This window comes from Danio aesculapii, chromosome 20, assembly GCF_903798145.1.
Source record: "Danio aesculapii chromosome 20, fDanAes4.1, whole genome shotgun sequence".
Taxonomy (NCBI): Eukaryota; Metazoa; Chordata; class Actinopteri; order Cypriniformes; family Danionidae; genus Danio; species Danio aesculapii.
The window spans coordinates 4,396,901-4,409,215 of record NC_079454.1 but is presented as its reverse complement, the minus strand read 5'-3'; the positions used below and the strand labels follow the sequence as shown (position 1 = coordinate 4,409,215).

Sequence of the window (12,315 nt, the reverse complement as noted above, 5' to 3'; positions counted from 1 at the left end):
AAATAGGTGTGAACAACACTGACCAATCATTTTTATGACTTCTATTTTACGTGATCTGAAGACGTAATGAGAGTTTGATTTGCTTGTTTAATAGTAGAAGCTGTGCCTTCGTGGATTTCTGTGCTTCTTGCCCGACTGCATTCTTTCTGAATGAAAACAGTCCTTAGCTGGCGTTCGGTGAAGTTACTTGTTTGACGAGACATTCCTTTATCTCGTCATTAGCACATGAACGCGCTCATCCAACCTCATTCCAGTTTGAGGGCCAATGGGCGAGTTCTCACTCTGCGTGCTATTTATCCTGAAACAGCTGCGACACAACACCATTTCAGTTGTACGTGCTGAATCTTTTCGAATCGTAAAGGAATAACTCAATGGATTATTAGTTTATGAGGCATTGAGAAGAGTGAAATATGTCCTTTTAACAAACTGCTGGAAGATTTTGTCTCACAATGATGGAACAGGTAAGAAACAGCTGTGACATTATTATTATGTTTTATTATTATTCTATTATTAACGTTTTAGTATGATTTAAGATTGAATGTGTCTACATATGCTTCTCAAACACTTCTTTGAATCAAATATTGAGGTAGAACCATTGGGAATTTGAACATGTGCCAGGCTAGTGCCACACTATCTGTTCTGTGAGAGTTTCCTATATCACAAATCAGTTTATTGGTTATCAACATTTGCTTACACTTCATTTTATGGTACAATAGGTGCTATTAGCGAACCATTAACTATGTCTTTTGCCTCAATATACTCAAAATTTGCTGCATATTGATAGTTAATACGGTTGTAGATGGGTTTGGTATTGGATAGGATTAGGCATATAGGTCTTTTAATTTATAAATAGTAATAAACAGCCAGTATCTTAATAATAGGCAGGTAATAAGCCACTGGTTAATAGTGAGAACTGGTCCTATAGTGTTACTCAACAATTTATTGCAATTCAATGTCATACTGTTGCTTGAAAGTATGTTTTAATGTTGCTAGTGGTTATGTACACAACAGATTACTACTTTAGTTTGAGAGTTCTTGTACTTGTATTTTTGTATGCATTGTTTAAATACATTAGTGTGGTTTTGGCTATTAAAATGTGTGGGATTTGATTAGTCAATAACAGCATGCCATCAAATGGCCTTCTGATTCCTGAAACATAAAGTTGATTGTGTTCCATTGTGATATTAAGCAGTTTATGCTTTTTTGCTGGAAATACATATGCATTTCATAGTGCAATTTATGTTTACTTTGAAATAACTTTTACTACATTTTATATATCAGGATGAATCTGCAAGGTTTGAGGGAGAAAATGGTCTGAAGATCCATCCTAAACCTGTCATCCCAGAAAAACCTAAAGGCATCCCACCTCCATTAAAAGTCAGCAATCCTTTTGTCTCCTCCCTCAATGCTGCTGTGAGAAAAGGGGAGATTCTCGCACCACGTGTAGTCTTTAAAGATGACAAAAATCTCAGTCGCCAGCTTTCTCCACCTTGGGGATCAAAACCCAGTGACAACCAGTTTGTCAATAACACTGAACTGCTGGATAACCAAAAGAAGGAGGTGAATGCTGTTAAACAGAATCTCAAAGACAAGAATCTCCCACTGGTTTCACCAATGTCTCCAAAAATAGATGAAACCTCAGAGCCTGAATCTAGTCCACGCACACCTGTGTCTGCTATACCAGCCAAATGGTCAACACCTAAAAAGTTTGTATTTAACCCTCCAAAAGCTACCAAAGTTGAAAACAACCAAACAGAACATAATAAGGGGGTTGAAGTTACCAAGAAGTCTATGAAAGACAGAAATTTTCCATTGGTTCTGCCAGTGGTTCCGAAAAAAGTTGAAACTTCAGAACCTGAACCCAGCCTATTTACACATGTGTCTGTTCCACCATCCACACCCAAGAGCTCTGTTATTACGCCTCAAACAGCCAGTAAAGTTGTGAATGAGAATGCAGATGTCACAAAAGAGGTCAATGTTGCAAAAAAGTCTATAAAGGAAAGGAATCTTCCACTTGTTTTGCCAACAAAAGCTGATACCCCAGAGGTTGGAAGCAACCCCAATACACCAATGTCCATTTCACCAATCAAAGTATCTACACCCAAGAGTTTTGTATTTACCACTTCAAAAACTAGCAATGAGAAGCCAGGAACAGTAGAAAGTTCAATTAAAAGGGAAAGTCCAATTCCAGCAAGTCGTACCCCTGCTCCACACCCCCCAACTCTTGCTGCCTCATCGGTTGCAGCAATTCCCTCAACTGAAAGTGTTCCTGTTGTCCCTAAGGCTGTTGTTCCTTCTCAGACTTCAGTTGTACCACCTTCTGTCCCCAACACTCCTGCCTCAAGTATTCCACCCCCAAGCATCCCAACCTCTGTTAACCTTGAGCCAAAGATTCTTAAGCCAAAAATTCTTGAACCAAAGGTTCTTGAACCAAAGATTCCTGAGTCAAAGATTCTTGAACCAAAGATTCCTGAGTCAAAGATTCTTCAGTCAAAGATTCCTGAGCCAGTCATTCCAACACCAGTCATTCCTGTTCAAACTATCCCTAAGATTCCTAAACCAGATCCTTCTTTTACAACTCTTGCTGACACCGAACCTCTGAAGCCAAATATAAATATGCTCAATTTGTCAGAAGTATTTCCTCCCCCTGAAGGAAGCCCTCCTGCAGAATTCACTGATATTCCTCCCCCTCTTCTTGAAGATTATCCCGATGGAGACTTATTTGAGCAAATCAAACCTATTCCAGCAATACGTACATCTATCCCCCCAATTTCCAGGAGTCCAGATATCTCCAGGTTAGCCTCTACCCCTGCACTGTCTACCTATCCAGTAGTATCTTCAGAGCCTTTGGTGAACCCCTTAGATGTTCATACTGTAGTTAAACCTGTAGACGTGGTTCTGGAGAATACGAAAGTTCTCACTGACAGTCCTGACAGTCCTGACATGATTAAAGAGGAACATCCCTCAACCAAGCCACTTTCACCCCTCTCAGCCTTGGCGAGAGCAGAAGAAATGGCCTCAGTAAAACGCACACCACCTGATAGCCGTATTTTTAACCTTCTGGAACGGGCTAAGAGAAAGTCAACAGCGATTCAATTGGCTACCACACCTGAGCATACAACCCCAATAGAGACAGTTACACCTGAGAAACCGCTGCCTGAAACTCCCACAACTCTGCCTGAGACTTTCACAACTGAGGTGACACAACCTAAGGTGACTCCACCTGAAAAGGCATTACCACAGCTTGCCACAACTGTAAAAGCACTGCATGAGGAAACTCCACCTGTAGCAGAAGTGCCTGTTATCCCTGACCTCCCTCCAGTTGACTATGTAGATCGTGCACGGTTTCCACCTAAAGTCAAAATACCTGAACTGCCCAAGGTTAATGGCCTTGATAATAGTAAGTATCAGTTTTAAATCATGTTTACACTGTTTTATCTTTCCCACCAAAAATAAATTGTGTCCATAACAGAAGGATTATGTTGTTGTTAGGTAGTCTTGTATCAATGAGTGTGACATTTTTCAGGATTTTGTAAAGTGTGATGTGCCTACGAATACCATTTTAATTTTACATTTAATTTTCAAAGTGTGAATACCTTTAAGCTTTGGAAAACAGGGTTTAAATACCTTTTTGACTGTCAGGTGGATTCCATTCTTCAGGGAGGGTTGGTATGCAGGATATGTAAGTCTATTGTGGCTTGTGTTTGGCAACATATCTTTCATAATCAGAATGACAAAGATTATTTTGTCTCAAGGATATATCTGAAAGAGTAGGGCATTTTGATTTTGACTTAAACTAAACACTAATTAGACTTGCATATATCCCCTTAAGTAGTTGTTGCAATTAGATTATATTACTCAAAGTTTAGAAGCATCAGAGAAAATGTTTTAATTACTGTGAATCACTACATCTACATCTAAAATTGTAAAAATAGAAATATTTAACATCGCATTGAGTCTCATGTATTAGATGAGTTATTGCACAATTATTACACAAGTTAAAAACATGAACATCATAGTTCCTGTGTTTACATTCCATAGTCCTGTTTTACCTGCTGCATTTTCTCAACCTCACCATTTTCTTTGGCTTTGCGGAGATATCTTTCTCTGTTCCTGACCTAGTTCTTGTGCTTATTTTTAGTATTAGTGGTGTATTAATAAATGGTTGGGATGGGGTTAGGTTAGTTGCATCAGTTGACATACCAGCAAAGTTGCTAACCCTATATTCAGGAGAATGTTGGTTGTCAGTTGGCATCAGAAAACTTGTTATACATTTACTTGTAGACAACAGAATGGGGACCATTGTTACCTTGCTTGTAAGCATGCAAGCTATTGCTCAATTCTGAGCATAAACGTTTAATAATTATGAAAGAACAAAATAAGGCATATTTTGCTTTTTGATCTTAAAGGGATTCAATTTGAGCAGGTGATTTTACCATCATGGTCATCGTCAGAGCTCATATTCTCAGTCTGTTCAGCATCTGGCTCATAATTGCATCTCAAACATGCATCTCAATCATGTTCTCAAACATGTTATTTCCTGTATCTTGATAATCAATATTTTGATCGTTGTGTTGGGTGACCATGACAGTGTACAGTATTTACCGTTCCTGTGGTAAATTTGAGTTCCTAGACATATCACCCTAGAAAATTGCAAATTTTAATTTTCTGCCAGCCTTAGTACATGATGTATCTACTGAAGAGTTAAGAATCAAATACGAAAGTTATAGAAACATTTTTGAGTGAGATGCCAATGGTATAATCTGATTCAAAACCAGAAATTGTTTTACAATTTTGTACAATGGTTGATAAAAAGTTATGATTTGGCTATGATTAATTTGTAAGCAACATGTAGTCCCGACAGGTTTCTTGTCCATGACATTGTTTATCCAGTGGTTCAGTGGTTGTCCATTCTAATTTACATATCTGATCTCAATGTTTCTTCAGGGGTGTTGACAGTGGTCAAACCAGTACATCCTCCTCCACCACCACCTAGGAAGGCTCTACCAGCCACACCCATGGTGGACCCTCTATTAGAAAAACCAACTCCGTCTCCTGCTCCTCACCTCCAGATACCCAAAACACCATCTGAACACCTAGAAACACATGGTAACCAATTTACACCATTTGGACTTGGTATTAAGATTGATCAAGTATTGAATGGGGTTGTCCACTTTTAAAAAATGCAAATGCAATTAAAATCCTTGAATTGTTTAAATAATACTACCAAATACCACCCAATTTTTGGCTACTGACCAGATTAAACACACAAATTATAATCATAATTGTAGTTTCCATCCACATCCTTTTAATTTTCATGCTTTTCGGTTTTATTTCAAAAGCTACATAACCCATGTTTATACCATGTTGAAACAAGATCTTAAAAGTATGCACAAATATACATTTGGTTTTCTTCATCAGAAGGATCACTACATGACAGCTCATTTGGAGAGATATTTTATGATGCTGAAGAACCTGCGACCCCTGCAGTTTCCACATTCAGGCCTCCGTCAGTACCATCATCATCCTCCACTCCCAAAAGACCACTCTCAGGTCACGAGGAAGCCATTCTGAAACAGCGCAACCCAAAACCTCAGGTTAAAGATGTTGTTCCTCTGAACATGGAGGATATGGATTATGGGTCTATGAACTCTGGTTCTCCGAGTACAGAAATTCAAGCTGCTGTGCTTAAGGACTCGATGCAAATCTCACCTGCCTTGTCTCCATCAGGGTAAGTCATTAAGGCTGTCTACAATAATTTGGATCTTGGCTGCCCACACTAATCGTTATCCAAAAGTTGCTCATTCATACGGAAACATCTGAAAAGCTCATAGCGTGCGAATAAAGCTGTTCTTACATTCTGTTAGTGATGGCTGCTTTTGTAACACTGCTTCATGAAGCTTTGACATGTTTATGAATCTTTTGTTTTAAATAAGTGTTTTGGAGTGCTTATCAAATTGGCAGGGTCACGTGATTTCAGTTAACGTTTTTTGAAAATTCCGTCGTCCTCCACTGGGGGGCGATCTCTGTTACCACTTAACGCTTGTTAAGTCGTGACATATGGAATACTGTTTCCGCGTCCAAGCCACTACTCATTTAAATTGAGAAAATATTTATTTATGACCCCTTTTTAGTCATATCACACACATTAAAGTGAATTTTAAATAAAATCATGGTGTACACATAACAATACCTGCACTTGCTGGATCACAAACATCAATATTTTAATAATTAAATTATTTTTTATCACTTTCTGGCCATCGGATATTAGGCATAGTTATATATATATTGCGATTTAGGCATAGTTATATATATATTGTGATTTTCAAAAGTATTACATCGCTTTGTAAACGTTTATAGTTTTATAGTTTGATAGAGTGCTTAGTTTAGTCAACTTGTTAGGGTTTTCAGTGTACCTCGGTTTTTGGGGTCACAGTTCGATAAGAGTTTGTTACCTCAGGATTAATAACAAATCCCCAGTACTTGCTTCTGACGTCACACTTAACAAGCGAGTAGCACGAGGACGTACTGGATCGGGTCCAATACATGGTGGATGTGCAGTTGTTGCTTATGTGTCGTGACATCATTGTTATTCTGACTTTTCTTTAGGACCCTTGAAAGAGCTGACAATGTCTTTGAAGATTACACAGAAAATAAAAAAGGCAAAACAATAAAGAATAAAAAGCAGAAAGGACCTCCAAAGAGTAAGTGGAAGAAACCTTTTTACAAACTACCGTAAATGTCTTGTACCTATTCAGGAGGAATATCATTCATATTTACAGACATCTGGAATATAATAGGACTTATTTTAGCAGATTTATTCTCTGAAAGCATGTAAATTTAGCTCAAAAAGTAAATATTGGCGGCACGGTGGCTCAGTGTTTAGCACTGTCACCTCACAGCAAGAAGGTCACTGGTTCGAGTTCCATCTGGGTCAGATGGCATTTCTGTGTGGAGTTTGCTTGTTCTCCCCTTGTTCATGTGGGTTTCCTCCGGGTGCTCCAGTTTGCCCCACAGTCCAAAGACGTGCTATAGGTGAATTGGATGAACTAAATGGGCTGTAGTGTGTGAATGTGAGAGTGTATGGTGGATCATTTCACTGTGGCGACCTCTGAAATCAAGACTAAGTCAAGGGAAAATGAATGAATGAAAGTAAATGTATCTTGTTTTTGGAATGTTATGATTTTCTTAAATACAACTACTGATCTCAGTAATCTGTTCTCTAATGACCTTCTAACCTTTTAAGATGATAAACAGCAGATTGTAATGTGTGCAGTTTATTTTAGGTTATCTTTTATCTTTAAAATGCTGTTTACTGACTTGCGTTTCATATTGTTTGCAACTTAGATCCATATGCTGATACAGCGGCTCAGGTGAGATTTTATTTATATGTTTTTAATTCTTTTTACACACACACACACACATATACCTGTATATATATGCACAGTTGAAGTCAGAATTATTAGCCCCCCTGTTTATTTTTTCCCCAATTTCTGTTTAATAACACATTTTTTATAACACATTTCTAATCTTAACAGTTTTAATAACTCGTTTCTAATAACTGATGTATTTTATCTTTGCCATGATGACAGTAAATAATATTTGACTAGATATTTTTCAAGACACTTCTATACAGCTTAAAGTGACAATTAAAGACTTAATTAGGTTAACTAGGCAGGTTAGGGTAATTAGGCAAGTTATTGTATAACGATGGTTTGTTCTGTGACTATCGGACAAAAATAGCTTAAAGGGGATAATAATCTTGACCTTAAAATGGTCTTTAAAGAATTAAAAACTGCTTTTATTCTAGCCGAAATAAAACAAATTAGACCTTCTCTGGAAGGAAAAGTATTTTCAGACATACTGTGAAAATTTCCTTGCTCTGTTAAACATCATTTGGGAAATATTTAAAAAAGAAAGAAAAATTGAAAGGGGGGCTAATAATTCTGACTTCTACTATATCTATATATATATATATATATATATATATATATATATATATATATATATATATATATATATATATATATATATATATATATATATATATATATATCAGGGTTCATACAGTTCTGGAAAGCCTGGTTAAGTCATGAAATTTCGAAAAGGCATTTTCCAGGGCTGGAAAGGTTTTGGAAAAAAAAAAATAAACCCAAAATGTTTTGTAAAATGTTTAACAATTATCTGAGTACTTGAATATATTTGAGATGATAAAATTGGAAACATTTTAAATAAATTGAAATTGAGCTGTCTGTCTCTTCACGTGAGGTTCTCTGTGTGGAGTAAACTTTGCAAACTTCAGTTGCAAAAGCAGAAACTTCAAAAATCATAAGCAGTTTCAGCTTCGCCTCTCTTTCACTCGCTTTCACAGTAGTTCAAGATGCATTTTGAGTGTCGTGTCCAGAAACAATCTCTAACTGCAGAGGTAAGATACTGTGGGTGCTAAAGGCTAATTTGTACTAATCTTATAAGTCTTGTGAAAACACAAGCCAACATTTCTACATTTTTTACACAGACAGCAGGATACTTCCTAAAAACTATTTTACAGATATAAAAATAAATATAATCTACATGATTGTCATTTATTTTTTGATATACTGTAATGAATTTGAATGTGCAGTTTGTTCTTATTTGCCACATGTATGTAGACATTTCATGAAACACGAAACAAGATCATGAATATTTACCTGAAAGTTTTGGAAAGGTCTTTGAAAAGTCATGGAATTTTAGTAGTAAAAATGTGTATGAACCCTGATATACACACACACACACACACACACACACATAATATATATATATATATATATATATATATATATATATATATATATATATATATATATATATATATATACACATATATATATACACATATATATACACATATATATATATATATAAATATATATATATATATATATATATATATATATATATATATATATATATATATATATACACATATTTAATAGTTTTGTAATGACTTCATAAAGTCTTGTTAATTTCACAAATGTTTGTATGTGATACTAGTAATCCTGTTTTTTTTTTCTCAGAGCATTATTTTAATGCTTGTTCTGTTGTAATGATTTGTTGAAACATGTTGTTGTCTTTTGTTTTGGTCTATTAATCACAACCTTGCAGGTTCAGGAGGCTCCCAAGAAAAGCTTGTTCACCAGGTTCGTACCTGCATTTTCTTTCTTTTTTTTTTTAAGTTGATAAAATACATTAACATTCCCAAAACATGTGATAAAAAACACCTTCAATTCACAGGAAGAACTCTGCAAAAGCAGTAGATGAAAAGGAACAAAAGAAAAAAGACAAACAGCGAGAAAAGGAAAAAGAGAAGGAGAAGGAAAGAGAAAAGAAGGAGCAGAAAGAAAAAGAGAAGAAAGAAAGCGAAATAAGGAAAAGATTTAAGGTAACAAAACATTTCTTGGTTGGATGTTTACAGAATGTAACTTTTTGTACACAGATTCAAGCAGTAGACTAGACTCTCCTCATAGACCAATGTGGGTTGTTGGTGTAGCAGGAAAGTGACATTGTTCTTCAAACACACACACACAAAACAAGAAAATATAGATTTTTTTATGTATTCTATGGCATTAAGTAAGGAATAATGCAGACAGTTGTTCTCACAGAACAAACCATAGCAGTGATCTTGATCACTCTGAAGAGTTTTATCTTGACTATAAACCTGCTTTTCAAATGGTTACTAACATAACTAATAATTCGGCCTTGGAAAATAAAGATTTTGTGTCAAACTACTTTGTAGGGTACGTTTACACAGCTCTGTTTGATGTGTTTTGGCTGAAAATAGAAGGTTTTGAAAATGTTTCGAAGAGCACGTGTTCAACGTGATTTTGTCAGAGCAAACCGACCGATTAGAAGTAGTAAGTATTTCTGAGAGCTGTTATAATGATCAATATCAAAAGCAATAATCACAATAATGTTTTTGTTTTGGCGATACGGTGGCTCAGTGGTTAGTACTGTCATCTCACAGCAAGAAGGTCACTGGTTCGAGTCCCGGCTGGGCCAGTTGGCATTTCTGAGTGGAGTTTACAAGTTCTCCCCCGTGTTCGCGTGGGTTTCCCCCGGTTTCCCCCACAGTCCAACGACATGTGGTGTAGGGGAATTGAATCAACTAAATTGGCTGTAATGTATGTGTGTTTATGGGTGTTTCCCAGTACTAGGTTGGAGCTGGAAGGGCATCTGCTGTGTAAAACATGCTGGATAAGTTGGCGATTCATTCTGCTGTGGCGACCCCTGATTAATAAAGGAACTAAGCCGAAAAAAAAATGAATGAATGTTTTTATCATAGCTCTACCCTGTAAGAATATTTATAGAGTTTTAAAATAATAATAATTAAATAGTTATATTTAATATGTATATATTGTTTAAATATTTGCTATATTATCAATTGTAATCAATGTATTATCATTGATGACAGATTATAGGATTCTGATTAATTCTACTGGTTTAATTAAGTACCTTATTTAATAATGAATTTCAATTAATAAGGTAATTATTTTAAAAAATACTCTTACAAAGGTTAAATTAATTAATGAACAATAAAACGAATTAATGAATGAATTAATGACTGAACGAACGAACGAACGAATGAACAAACCAGTTTCTCACTCTGGTTTGCACCAATAACTGTTTCCTATAAAACTCTCACAATCTATTAACTGTTACAATCCACATTCCACTCCTCAAGCAATTATAAAGATGCACTAACCATCATTTAAAAAGATACAATCTAAAGTGAAAAGAGCCATGTGATTCAGTTTCTCACTAACTGCAGGACTCCTGTTTTTTTAAAGCACTTGATAAGGTCTGTTAAGTGATTCGCATATCCATATTGATGTAACTCATGGTGTTTAATGCAGATCACAGGCCAAGAAGAGCCCATATACCATGTTAAAGTGATCGAGGACTGTAAAGGCCGTAAAAACGACTTGCCGGTGAAGGTTGGAGACACCGTGAACATCATTCGAACCGAAAACTGTCCGAAAGGGAAATGGCTGGCTAAGGACAACAACAATACATGTGAGTTGAACACCACAAATCTACAATCTTCAACACCAATTCTGAAAAATGTGGAACGTTTTATAAAATGCGATGAAATTAATCTGATTTGTTAAACATTTATTTAATTGGCAAAAGTTTATAGAACATGTTCCAGTGTTTGCGCTGGCAAACTTAAAGGGTTTGTTCAACAAAAATAAAACAATCTGTTATTACTTATTCACCCTTGTGTCATTCCAATACCCTGATACCTTCCGTCATCTTCAGGACAAAATTTAAGATATTTTAGATGAAATCCAAGAGCTCTCTTGTCCTCCATATACAGCAATAGCCAGAGATGCTCAATGTCCAGAAAAGGAGCCAAAAATCTTGTCAAAACATTCCATGTGACTTCAATAGCCGCGTTTCCACTATCGCGCCTAAAGCGAGCGAGCCAGGGCGAGCCAAGGCCAGTCGCGTTTCCACTATCACTTCCGGGGCGTAATCGGGCCAAAGCGGGGCTTCCTTGGGGCCAGCGTCCGGCCTTTTTCGGCCCGCCGAATACCTTGGGCCAAGAAGGGCCAACTGGGGCTTCGGGGCGGGGTTACGTACAAAGGCGGAGTTTTCCTGTCAGGTAAAGAGGAGACAAGATGCTTTCTTCCCTTACATTTGTTTTGCTATCGCGCTTGATCAACTCACTCGCCTTGCAGCCAAAATCTGTGTTCGAAGTAAATGCCGCCGAACTCGAATGTCCTTATCCAGGGATCGCTGTCTGGCCTTACACCAACAGACCACAAACAGTAAAAAAGCAATCGCTTCGGTGTTCTCCATCCTCCAGCTCTCGTAGTGATGCCAGGTTGTGTTTGTGGTTATAATTTGAGTTTTTTGTTCCCGCTGAAGTGGGCGGGTTGTGTGACGGGTTGTGACGTTTGATTCGAGGGACGTTCTGGGGGCGGTGTTTGCGTGACGCGCTGCGAGCAACTAGCCCGACAGTGGAAACGCGACATGATTTCGGCCTCATTTCTCAACCTACCGGGCTATGGCCCGGCCTGGCCCGATTAAAGCCCTGGCTAGCACTGGCCCGATAGTGGAAATGCAGCTAATGGTTCAACTGTAATCATGCGAAGCTCCAAGAACACTTTTGTGCACCAAAAAAACCTGTATAAACTTTGTTCACCTATATATTTTATACCTATATCAGATTATGGTGCACATTTACTATGAACATTAGACATGAGCAATGTTTCTATCCAAATATCAAATTAGATTTATGTGCTAAACTTTAACATGGCAAAAAACATTTGCAAA

General features: G+C 36.9%; 1 protein-coding gene across 1 annotated transcript in view; it reads left to right on the top strand.

The window, feature by feature from the left end:
• The first annotated feature begins 266 nt into the window (after positions 1 to 266).
• The window catches only part of LOC130247716 (mucin-2), a 28,694-nt gene continuing 16,645 nt past the window's right edge, over positions 267 to 12,315 (top strand). The window contains exons 1-9 of the mRNA XM_056481145.1: positions 267 to 461; positions 1,282 to 3,400; positions 4,948 to 5,109; positions 5,422 to 5,731; positions 6,610 to 6,704; positions 7,348 to 7,373; positions 9,142 to 9,176; positions 9,271 to 9,418; positions 10,890 to 11,049. Coding sequence (XP_056337120.1) covers positions 450 to 461; positions 1,282 to 3,400; positions 4,948 to 5,109; positions 5,422 to 5,731; positions 6,610 to 6,704; positions 7,348 to 7,373; positions 9,142 to 9,176; positions 9,271 to 9,418; positions 10,890 to 11,049 — 3,067 coding nt within the window. The 5' untranslated portion in view covers positions 267 to 449. The remainder of the gene's footprint in view (positions 462 to 1,281; positions 3,401 to 4,947; positions 5,110 to 5,421; positions 5,732 to 6,609; positions 6,705 to 7,347; positions 7,374 to 9,141; positions 9,177 to 9,270; positions 9,419 to 10,889; positions 11,050 to 12,315) is intronic.